The 13,190-nt window shown below is 38.2% G+C and overlaps 1 protein-coding gene across 1 annotated transcript in view; it reads left to right on the top strand.

Annotated features, from left to right (window-relative positions):
• Positions 1 to 8,805: 8,805 nt before the first annotated feature.
• Positions 8,806 to 13,190, top strand: part of LOC107705568 (copper-transporting ATPase 2-like) — a 21,565-nt gene continuing 17,180 nt past the window's right edge. Inside the window, exons 1-2 of the mRNA XM_016508889.1 lie at positions 8,806 to 9,147; positions 11,710 to 12,544. Of these exons, the coding sequence (XP_016364375.1) occupies positions 8,968 to 9,147; positions 11,710 to 12,544 (1,015 nt within the window). The 5' untranslated portion in view covers positions 8,806 to 8,967. The remainder of the gene's footprint in view (positions 9,148 to 11,709; positions 12,545 to 13,190) is intronic.

The following is a 13,190-nucleotide window of genomic DNA, read 5'->3' on the forward strand; positions in this document are numbered from 1 at the left end:
GCAATGGTACAGTTGAGGCATGAGGATCTAATACAAAAGGCTAATCATCTGGAGTAAAGTTACTGGCAGCGGATTGTCTCCCTCTTCCACAATGTTGACAATGTGCCTCTGAAGGAAAGTCAGTGTCTTTTTCAGGTGTGGTGGACGTGCAATGTTGAAAGCAAAATACATACAGAAGGCTGTTATGAAGGCTTCATCAAGGCTGGTGCACTGGCACATGTCTATTACATCTACTTTCACCACACTGAGCCCTCCTCCTATGATTGCCATTTTCCAGTCAGTATCCATCAGTTGTATGGTTGGAAAGGGTGTAGCAGGGTCCCCCTACATAAAAAAAAATAAAATAAATAAAAATACAAAATTTAAAATGCTTTTCAAATTCATCAAATTTTGTTACAGCCTCTTTGGCTCAGACAGTATAGCTACATACAGTGCAGAACTGCAAAAACAATTAGAAGGCTAATGTATAAGGTTCACAATATATGATGCATTTCATGTTCTTGTATAGACTGATAAATCTTACATTGTTTTCTAAAACCATTGTTTTAAGATTTTTAACATATGGGCTAAAAGTGTACAGAAGATGTTAATGATTTTTTTTTTTTTACTATACTCACTCCAGCAGGTGTCCTTAAGTATGGGTATTTTTTGAGTACATCCTCCACAGACATTCCTTCCATGTTTTCTCAACGTCTCCAGGAGAATGTTCGTGCCATGTGGTCTTGGACAATCGAGCGAGCTGGATGTGTTTTCCGATACGCACTTTGTAGCACATTCACATGGGCCTCAACAGACATTGAATCCTCCCCAACACAAGTTTCCTTCATCAGAACAACAGAAACAGATAATGCTTAGACCATGACAGATGACAGCTAAGACAGATATGTGAAACATCTAAACACTTATTGAACAATAAGGTGCTTTAGATAAAAAAAAATAGAAAAACACATTGAACTGCATAAACATTAAGACGATGGTCAGGCAGTGAAAAAGTGGCGTATATACAAAAAAAAAAGATTTAAATGTCTGTAGTATCTGCCTTACATTGTCCTGCACTAAGTGAAAATGTAAAATTAATTAACAGTGCCAAAAATAAATTATGCATATGGCAGTGGGCTTACAATATGCTACACTAGCTGGCTTTTGACACAAACCTGCAATGGTGCACGTTCTGCTTTAAATTTCCGTTTTAGGGACATGTGTCAGGTGGGCTAAAGACACAAATTTGACTGTTTGTCATTTTCCAGCAAGTAAAGATTACAAGATATTGTTACTACAATATCTTGTGTGATTATGTTGATAGAGATAAATCAATGGATTAAAAACTATGCAACTTACACAGTCATTTCCTTCCCTATCTCTCAGGAAAGGGTACTTCACAATCAGTGTGTTGGCAACTTGATTATACTCTGCATTAGTTGGATACCTAGCAGAAAGGTAGAAACAAACTCTAAATTAGTTTTTTGATTTTGTCTAATCGTCTTCATAGATTGTGAATTGATCTTAGTACAGTTGTAATAGCAGAGGAGGTAATAATTATTATACTTACAGGATGTATTCTGTACTGTATTGCACAAAAAGGACACCGATACAAACTACCAACTCTGAAGGCTTCACTTTCGATGCATATGCGGTCATCGTTTTGTCTCACTGTAACATGTATCTGTCAACAACAACAAACTAATTACTAAAGCTGCAAGATATAATGCAAAGGAAATAAATTATGATCGTATTGTAACAAGCTACCGTAATATACACATGTGTGGTATATAAAACATAAATGTATGATGAATTACACCACGTCTTACCGCCACCAGTTTCTCTTGTCTAAAGGAAATTACGTAAATGTATGTTTACCGCTGATTGCTATTGTGTGAATAATATGTAATCATGTAATCAATAAAAAAGTAACTGTAGTCTGATTACAAGTAGGCTACTTTAAAATGTAATTTACTCTAATTACAAGTAGCCTACTTAATTTTTGGAATCTGATTACGTAATCCAGATTACAAGTAATCAGTTACTACCCAGCTCTGGTTACCGGTTATACCGCTTTTGTCACAAGTTTGTACCGGTGTGAATATTTCCACACCATCACATCCCTACTTTCTAATTGCATTATATGGACTCACAGCAATTGATTATTTTTCTAAAAATCTTTGTGTTCATCTGAGGAACGTAAAGGCCTAGGCCTACATCTGGGATGGTATGATAGTGAGTAAATGATGAGAGAAGTTTTAGTTTTTGGTAGTATCCTTTTGATGATGCCAAAATGTATTATTATTATTATTATTTATTTATTTTTATTATTATTATTATTATTATTATTATTCCAATTTATCTTGCATCTGGACAAAAATAGTTTCATGTTCATTAGCCTAATTTATTAATATTATAGATTGTATTGTGAAGACGTGTATGATATGTGGTTAGATTAAATAACCTTACAAAGAAGATTTTGTCGCTTTCTTTATACAGACGGGTTTATTAGGGTTTTTCGGAGTCGACTCAGACTCCATTTAGCCTACTTTACATCAAAACAGGGTCAGGAATAACAAAAGATTGGAGTCGTTATTACACAATAAATTTTTTCCCGACACAATGCCTTAAATTCCCCTTATTAAAACAACACACATAGCGTTACTGTGATGAAATGAGCTATGAATGTTGTTAACTGTTGCAGTCTAGTTGTTGTAAGTAAATTAATAAATCAAAACAAACTTAAAGTCTCCCTCAATTGTCAAAAAGAAATTGTCGCTTGACGATTCTGCATTTTGAAGGATAATAGACTGGTATAATGCTTGCCTGTTGTGTGGCATAAAATGATAATCAGCGTTTTTAACAACGTGCATGAACTGCAGAGAAATCGTCTCGGGTTATGCATGTAACCATGGTTCCCCGAGAGGGAACGAGACACTGCGCCCCCTAGGGGCCACATTGGGGATTGCAGTCTGCATGACCGGTATCTGAAGCATGTGTGAAACCACGCCAATCTATTGGCCCACCTGGCCCATGACGTCATAGGCGGGATTCCCGGAAGTATAAAAGGGCACCTGCCGAGTACGTCATCCACTTAGGCAGGCAGGCCGAAGGCATGGCAAGGGGGCACAGCGTCTCATTCCCTCTCGGGGAACCATGGTTACATGCGTAACCCGAGACGTTCCCCTTCTAGGGAACTCCATGCTGCGCCCCCTAGGGGGCACATTGGGGAACGCAATCCAACCAAGCCGTGCCGAGGAGCATGCCTGTCCACCTGGTGGAGGAGCACCAAGGAAGCGACATACATACATCAAGCCTTTCCTCAGAAAGGGGCCATGCCACTGACACCACGGGCCGCTCACGCAACTTGGCAGAAACGGGGAATCCGAATAGATAAAGGAAACATCCCACCCAAGTTAAGAGCACAGTTATCACAGATGGCTATGCTATATGAGCAGAACTAGCCTGGATACACAAGACCACTGAAGAGGCTAACAGAAAACCTCCAGAGGAGCTCAGAGATCCCAAAGGAGAGTAACTGCTGAGCTGGAACATGGCTATCCTCGGATAGCAATGCCCCTAAGGTCTTATGAAGGCTTGTGGACCAGAATGATATATCAAGATAGCCTCCCTACAGAGCTGCCCAGACCACAGAGAGTGGGTCATCTACTTACTACCCTAACAGGGGAGAAAGCACTGTCCAGGCAAGGGCTCAAAGAGATCACTACTTAAAGACCCTAAGAAGGGGAGCAGTCACTGAGTTAGCACATAGATATCCTCAGATAACTATGTACCCAGGACGGGCTACCGGACTGAAACTACGATAGCTAGGCTCTAGGAAAAAGGGCCACTCCATAGGAGGGCTCACCGCAACCGCAGTGGGACACAGCTAGTCTCAGATAGCTGTATTCAGGTAAGCCCATCCCGCCATACCAATGATAGCCTAGGTTGACAGACATGGTAACACAGTGCAATCCAAACAGACGGCTCCTGAAGACAGCAAAGAGGATGACGTACTCAGCAGGTGCCCTTTTATACTTCCGGGAATCCCGTCTATGACGTCATGGGCCAGGTGGGCCAATAGATTGCCGTGGTTTCACACATGCTTCACATACCGGTCATGCAGACTGCATTCCCCAATGTGCCCCCTGGGGGCGCAGTGTGGAGCTCCCTAGAAGGGGAACTGGAGATAATGCAAAATCTCAGATGAAAACTCTGCTTGATGACTCCGGACCCGGACAATCAGATAAAGGTGATCCACAGGACGCAGCAGTTTTAGTGAAGTGTGAAGTGACGTGTAGCCAAGTATGGTGACCCATACTCAGAATTTGTGCTCTGCATTTAACCCATCCAAGTGCACACACACACACACACACAGTAGTGAACACACACCCGGAGCAGTGGGCAGCCATTTTGCTGTGGCGCCCGGGGAGCAGTTGGGGGTTCGGTGTCTTGCTCTAGGGTCTCACCTCAGTCACGGTATTGAGGGTGGAAGAGAGTGCTGTACATTCACTCCCCCCACGACAATTCTTGCCGGACCTGACACTCGAACCCGCAACCTTCAGGCTACAAGTCCGACTCTCTAACCATTAGGCCACGACTGCCCACTGGTGACTGTTTTAGAACACAACCTAAAAATAGATTTTCAGTAAGACGAAACGTGTGTGCCTGCCATTGTGCGTTAACTTGAATCAAGTCCAACAAATAGCCTCTCTGTTTTAAAAAGAGTGGATGAGTAATTCACTCCTTGATCTGCTTAATAAAAGCCTCCTTTGAGATCGTTTTGACAGACATGTTAATCGTGCATTATTTTCATTATTCGTGTTTATTGTCAATCTGGTTGCCATGACAACCTCACCTGCTTGCTGCTGCTGCTCTATGTCAGGGGTTTTCAAACTGGGGTCTTTTTTTAATCTTCTGGAACGTGCTATGATTTATATTCCGAAGTGACTTATATAATGCATTTAATGTCAAATAGCCTAAACGTAAACACTTGAAAGCGGGCACTTAAAGGTTTCTATAAATATGTTTCTCATGTCTGTGTGACAAGTAGTGTCACAGTTATGTTTAGTTTGATTCAGTTCCTGTCATGTCTGTAATGGGTTCTCATTAGTTTGGTTTCTGATTGCCATCTCGGTCTCTGTGAACTTCTTCCTGAAATGAAGAAAAACTCAGCGGTACTGTCTACTTGCAGTGTAGAGGAATGAGGAATGTAAACAATGATTAATACTTCCAAACAGACTTTCCTGAGAACACGGGCATAGAACAACACATAACACAAGACAATAACTGACAAAGGATAGAACAGAACACACATAGTAAATGAGGGAACTAAACTGGAACAGGGATTAACTAATCAGAAACCAAACTAATGAGAACTCATAACAGACATGACAGGAACTGAACTAAACTAAACATAACTGTGACACTACACAGACATGAGAAACATATTTATAGAAACCTTTAAATGCCCGTTTTTAAGTGTTTGTTTTGCTTAGGCTATTTGACATTAAATGCATTATATAAGTCACTTTGGAATATAAATCATAGCACGTTCCAGAAGATTAAAAAATGTGACTTTGTCCGGAAAATAGGGTATAGCAAATTATTTTGCCCTGCTTTATACAATACTGATTGTGTCAAAGCAGTTTTACAGTGTCAAACAGGAAAATAGTTTGTCAATAATACAAGAGGACAATAACAAAGAGTCATTTTTCCAGCCAAAGTCATTTCATTGATGATTCAGTGATGTCATCATCCAGTTCAGCTCTCTTCTAGTAGTGTCCAGTGCAATCAGTCAAGCATCCCCAACTAAGTAAGCCAAAGGCGACAGTGGCAAGGAACCAAAACTCTATCGGTGACAGAAATGGAGAAAAAACCTTGGGAGAAACCAGGCTCAGTCGGGGGGCAGCTCTCCTCTGGCCAGACAAAACCAGCATGGCATGGTTTAATTCCAGGCTGCAACACAGGTTAGATTGTGCAGAGGACTTGTCTGGTTCCCGTGGTCTTCTGCCGATGGTCGTCAAGGTGACGAGATCTTCGCAGGGGATCTGTTTCTGGGGCGCATCTAGTTGACATGGTCTCCGCTGAGTGTCAATGGACATGCTCAGTGTCCGAATTGACTCACTCATTTTCATTTACTCCTTCAAATGAACTGTATTAATGGCCTAATGTAGGGAATAGTGAATGAGGGTATAAGGGGTGATTTCGGATTCAGCCTAGGATTTATGGTCTGTTCAGATGGATGGGATTTGGCAAATGAACTCACAAACAATTCACGCTGAATCATTACATGCCATCTGAATGAAAAACAAATGCAGACAAAGTAAAGTGGGTGGCCAATAACAGACCCACTTGGGACACTGAGGAGTGTTAAATGAAAGTGTCTAAACACTATTTGACTTTTAGTCCTGCCAGACATGCAAAATGTTTTGTTCTCAACAGATTTGCTAGTATATAGCAAGGCGGTTTTGTGGGGTGAGTGCCTTATGTCACCAACCTTGGCTGCTTAAATTCAGGGCTGTATATCACCAAATCATTTAATTAAGTCTGGCAAGACTTTTTAAATGAATGCATAATTATATTCCTTTCCATTAAGCTAGGTAAAAACCAATGTGTGTGCACCGGTTGCATTTGCATTTTTGTAAGGGGGTTTCTGTGGTTGCTGATGTCATTGGTAATTAAGGACAATTGGAAGTTCATGACAGTCATGTGACTTTGATGTGAGAGGTCAGATTATCTGCTGTTCATCTAAACAAATCAACGTGTGCTTCTCTGAAGGCAATGTGTATGAAGATCCTCCTGGTGTACAGTATGGGTAAGGTAAGATCTGGCAGAATAGTCAAAATACTGAATCTCTTAGATTTAAAAAGACCAACATTTTAAGACTGAAGATACTGTAGGTTTCACAAATGTGTTTCTTTGTTTCAGTTGCTATTAAACTCTTGTTTAACCATAACAGAAATAGAGACTCTGAGAACATTTACAAAAAGTACAGTGGCGGTACGTTTTTTACCTCCACGGTATCAAATTCTAATATGGTATTCATGGTATTCAGATTATAATACCATGGTAATTTGATGTAGGCTATTGTATTGGTAATTTGATGTATCATGGTAGTTTGATGTAGGCTATAATAACCTACAACACTGTAGATTACCATATTCATATAGCCTACCATGTGGTATGTCTACTTTACATAGTACGCTAAAGAACTTTAATGACCTTATTACCTTATTAATGCTGTGCAATTCTTAATTCAGTGGGTAAAGTTTGCACGCATGCGCCCTAGTGGAAAACACAAATACTACATCTGTATCATGTCTCAGTTGTTTTTGACTTGTTCACCACTGGTTGGCGCTTTAGTATTCTCTACTCAGTATTTCAGTAAGTTGTTGCACTCATTGCTATTAATTCGCTGTTTGCCAACAGCGATACAACTTGATCTTGTTTTTTTCCCTTAAAAACACTAAATAGTAACAAAAACCACCACAGCACTTACCAAACACCAGTTTGTCTATACAGTATGCACTATTTCTAAAGGATAATTTTGAGGTGATTTTTATCTAACCTTTAACAGTTCTAAGATGTAGGCTATGCAGATTTGTGTAACAAATGAGAGTCCCTCACATATTAGTACATGTATTTGGAAACATTTTACAATAAGGTTCCATTAGTTATTGTATTAACTTACATGAACGAACAATGAACAATACATTTATTACAGTATTTATTAATCTTTGTTAAAATACAGCTGGTCACTGTTAGCTCATGTTAATTCACAGTGCATTAAATATGGTTAACAAGCACAGCTTTCGATTTTAATAATGCATTAGTAAATGTTGAAATTAACATTAAGATTAATAAATGCTGTAGAAGTAAGCTATTGTTCATTCTAGTTCATGTTAACTAAAGTAGTTATCTAATGTTAACTAATGAACCTTATTGTAAAGTGTTACTATTTATTTTGTCTCAAAAGTTTGTTTATGATTCTCAGTTTTGTTACATGCAGTACCATCGGCTGTTGTATAAATGACAATTATAATTCACTAATTCACTATATATATAGTGAAAGGATAATATTTGGGGCAAAAAGCCCCTTTTGTTGTTAGAAAAGCCAAGACTAAGGCCCAGAACACTCTTAAGTTGACAAAAGAAAAAGCTCCAAAATACATGTTCATCTAATTTATTTGTAGGGAATAGATTTGTTATAACATAACACACTAACTAATCGAATCACAACGCGTTAGTGAAATATGTCTGTACTTTTTGCAGCTCCAAAATGACTTATAAATGAATTGTATACTTAAATTTAGTATGCACTTAAATGTTACTTGTATATATTTCAAAAGTATTCTCATATTGATAAATATTATCACTATTACCCCGTTAACTACATATGCTATCTGGGTTGTGGGATTTGTTGGGAAATGAGAAAGAAAGAAGTTGACTTTTCATGTTATTTTTATAATAAGGCAAATCTGAATTTTTAGATTTCAGTCAGTCTATTTAGTTTCAAGTGGTTGTCCTCGTTTGGCCCATTGGGAGGTCCCTGCAGTGTATGTCGCTTTGTCGCTGCAGTGTATGTCGCTGTCAGCTTTTTTTTTTTTTCAGTGTTCGTTGTAGAAGCCTGACAGAGATGAATTAACACTGGAAACACAGGGAAGAGTCATATAGCCGTGTGCTTTGCTCGGAACTGATTTATAACCTTTATTTGTTTACGTTTTGCGCTCGGTAACATCATTAGTTTAATCATTGACAGAAAATGTGACGCGAAAAGTTTGCCCGGCGGTGACGAGTGCAAAATCCACAGCGGCAGATGAGCGCAAAACCTGCGGAGATTTAAATGCGCGCGGACCGTCACGCCACGGGACAATCCTTTCACTCAACAGCAGCGGTATGACACAAACTAGCGATTTTTGGTTTTCGACTGTTGGTTAAGAAAGGGTAAGCTAAACTCCAGACTTGTGTCTACGGGATACCGGTATAATGAGTAAACTCAGTCCTCTCAGTAATCTTGCCAAGTTTATCAAAAAATCGTCTGATAATGGGCCAGTCAGTGGGGAGCAGCTCTGCATGGAAGACTGCAAATCTCTGTGCCGCTGCGGGCCGGACCCGTGCGTTTGTCCTTTCTCACAAAATAGAAAAGATGGACCCCAGGAATATAAGGTTTGTTTCATTCATAACAATTTGAACAGGACGTAAAGTTTCATTAATAACAATAAGATATTTCAGAAGTTTAAAAAACATTTTAAAATTCTTGTGTTTGTGTTGCTTTTCTGCATATAATACATAGGCCTATTGTCTACATAGCCTATATGTATTATATTATACACTTTAAAATTAGAAAATTAGGACACTTAAGCAACACAAAAGTGTGTGAATTTACTTCCATTAGATAAAAATATAAAGTGCTAGGCCTTTTCTCAGAAGTAACTTGTTCTTTTTGGCCATTACTAGTTGCTCTTACAGTGGTTTTTGTGGTTGTATGAAGTCAGTTGTCCTGAAGTTCAGGTATTCTAACAGATGCAGATGCATTATGGACTTGTGCTCAAAGTGTCAATTCTTTTTGTTTTAAATTGTTTTGAATAAGATCACAACACAACCACAATGCAGATTCATTTTTTTTCAACACTGCCTTTATTGATTTTAGAACATTTAACATAAAATAATAATAATAATAAAATAATATAAAATGACATATATATGTACATATACATACAATACACATACATGTCAAAACAATGGTACATTAAAATCACGAGGTGATGCATGTTAAGCAAAGTAACACAGAAAATATGCGATTTTTTCCAAAGCCAAGCAATGAGACAATTCTTGTAACCAAAATGAGTTCTTTCTATGTTTTCCCAATGACGAGCTACTATAAGTTTTGCTTGTAATAAACAGAATATCAAGATTTTCTTATTAGAGCTAGTTAAAGTGCAATTTACAGGGAAATTATTTAGTAGAGTTTAGGACTTTTGGGAACATTTTGTCTCAACACCAGAGATCAAAAGTCTAAAACTTTTTCCCAAAAAAGTTGAACTTGGGGCCACTTCCATAAACAATGATATAAAGTTCCTATCTCTAGATTACATTTTATACATTGATCGGGAATGTTGGGATTCCAGAGTTATGTATACTCTCATAATCCACTTATATTGCAGAAGTTTGAACCTTGTATTAATTTTTATATTATTGTCTGTGTTTGATCCTCTGCCATTCATCTTCTGTTATATTCTCATTTATATCTTGACACCATGCCAAACGTTTATTTTTCGTATTTTCCCTGCAGTTGGTGGAGATTAGTTTATAAAATAAAGAAAGTTGCCTACTCCCATTAAAAGTATTTTTTTCTAAAGGGAACAGATCCGGCAAGAGAGGAGGATGATGCTGTGCCTTATTAATAAAATTCCTAATTTGAAGATATTTTAAAAATGTGTTTTAGGTCAATCAAACTTTTGTTTTAATTCCTGAAACTTTGATGTCATACATGCAGCGCCGCTTCAAATCCAACGTGCCTATAGCCAATGGTTCAACGCGCCAAATGGTTCACCCAATTCGTTCAAAACGTGCAATAAGAAATTAAATGCCGCTGTGTGTTGCTCGGAGACGAACGGTTCTGCTTTGTCTTTATATTTTCGTTGGCAAAATTGAGCAAAACAGACAACATTGTGTCTAAAATAACACAATAGGCCTATTAACTTCTTACTTACTGAACTGTTGTTTAAGATCAGTATCACATTTGCACTCGTGTGATATTGCACTTAGCCTATTGCTTGTGTGATATTGCTTAACTATATGATGTAAATATGAGACAAAAACTAAAAAGGGCATTTTTGCCCCATATCTTGAATTTTAGGGACATTCTAACTACATTCTATAGGCTCCATCACGCAGTGAGTTGTTGCCCTGCCTCATATTTGTCATTAATAAACTGTATTAAATGTCAGATCACCCACATAGGTCTGGGGCGGGGCAAGTGCATTAAATGCGTTAATAATTTTAACGCGTTATTTTTCACCGTAATTAATAAATCAATCTAATTAACGCGTTAAATTACCAGTTGGTGTATATATATATATATATATATATATATACATATTCTATGAATGAGCATTAACTTCTTGACTTTTATATATCAGTTAGGAGGAGGTTAAATGTCAAATTCAATGGCATTAATATAATTTCAGTTGGCAAGTAAAAATGAATGACAACAATCGTTGTCACTATAAAACATTGTTCTGTCTTTGATATTCTGGCCACAGAGAAACTTTAACTCTTTTGATCAAAGCCAAATGCATATGAGTAAATAAGTGGTCTAAACACTAATGTAAAGTTAAGTGCAAATAAAAATGCCACTTTGGATCCAATGTGATCAACACTCAATAGTGCAAAAGTCACCATTAGTAATAAAATAGCAGGAGTAAATTCCAAGTCTTGTGATTGTTCAGTCGGACAACCTTTACTAATCTGCTCTTTGATGCTGTATAATGGGAAAAATTTGTGCTAATACTTCTGTGTGTGATTAGCGAGTGCTTTGTAGTGCCTCAGATTGAAAGCAAATTTATTGGGTTCAGTTGAGTGCATATTTGTTTCCACAACCCACATGTTTACAATGCCTTGCAGGATTACGTCAATAATACAAAGTTAAACTACATTATGTTTCAAAACATGTAAGCAATATGTTTATGCTGATAAGTTTATGCTCAATTTTTCCTGTTTGATTAGGAAAATGGAAGTCCACAGGAAAGCTGGACCCCTGAAAAACATGCTTTTGATAATCTTGCCTATGAACCAGAGGGCCACAATGGACTGAAGCACAGTTTGGACCACAAATTGGTGGTCAAGGAGAGCGAGGTGAAGATCCGGGTGCAGGGAATGACCTGTCAATCATGTGTCCGATCTATTGAAGAGCGGATTGGAAGTCTTGAAGGTGTTGTTGGTGTCCAGGTGTCTTTGAGCGATAAAGAAGCCTCTTTGAGGTTTAACCCTGGAACAGTAACACCAGAAGTTTTGAGAAAACATATTGAGGATATGGGGTTTGATGCTTCACTTATGGCCTTGCCGAGTCAACTGCAGCCTTCGGTGACTGATTGGTCTGATGTAACGTTAGGTGTAGAAGGGATGCATTGCGGGTCATGTGTGAAGAACATTACAGAGACCTTGTCGGGAGTGGTAGGTGTCAACTCTGTATTCGTTTCATTGGAAAAAGGAACTGTGGACCTTAGATTCGACCCATCGCTGCTAACCCTGGAGACAGTTAAAGGGCTCTTAGAGGAGATTCCACCAGGGAATTTTAGGGTTTCCATTCCTGGTTGGAATTCTAGATTGAATTCTGCCAGTATTCCACCTCAGACTGTGACCATCAGAATAGAAGGAATGACATGCAGCTCTTATGTTCAAGCCATAGAGGGAATGGTGTCCCAAAGAGCCGGAGTATATGCCATAAAAGTTTGCTTACAGGAAAAGAAGGGAATTGTAACATTTGACTCCAGTGTGACCTGTCCAGAAGAACTGCGGTCGGCAATTGAGGACATGGGATTTGAAGCGTGGCTGGATCAAGGTTGTGAATACATATCAGAATACATAACTCACACATCTTTCTTACAGAGACTGGAAACTAATACTCTATATATGTACCTGTTAAGTGAACTCATAAGGCTTACTGTTTACTAAATAGCATCTAGCTAATTTATATTGAAACTTTTTTTTGAAACATTGCCATATGTGTATTTTTATTTTACTAAATGTGTAGTTTAGAGATGTCCTACTTTAAAACTATTGCTCTAATATTTACTGACTGTAAAACCAAGCAGATATCACAAAATTGGCAAAATCTTTATCTTGTCTAGACAGTGGCTTCTCCTCTGCCAGCAAAACCTATCCAGAACAATGGTTTCCTTGGTTGCAATTCTAGAATAGCATGAAGTGTTCTTGAATGACTTAAAACCCAGACATGGCAACCTTTAAAAGGGAAAGAGGGAGAGTTAATCGGATTAAAGAGGCTTTAGGCAGACTGCTCTCTCACTCTCTTCGAAATGTTCGTAACTTTTTAACTGTGATTCTAACTAAACATGAAGCCAAAAATGCATATACTGTAGAAATATCAAAATTATTATACCAAGCTATAAATATGTATTAAAGGGGTCATATGATGTTGCTAAAAAGAACATTATTTTGTGTATTTGGTGTAATGAAATGTGTTTGTG

This window comes from Sinocyclocheilus rhinocerous, unplaced genomic scaffold (assembly GCF_001515625.1).
Source record: "Sinocyclocheilus rhinocerous isolate Xijiao unplaced genomic scaffold, SAMN03320098_v1.1 scaffold504, whole genome shotgun sequence".
Taxonomy (NCBI): Eukaryota; Metazoa; Chordata; class Actinopteri; order Cypriniformes; family Cyprinidae; genus Sinocyclocheilus; species Sinocyclocheilus rhinocerous.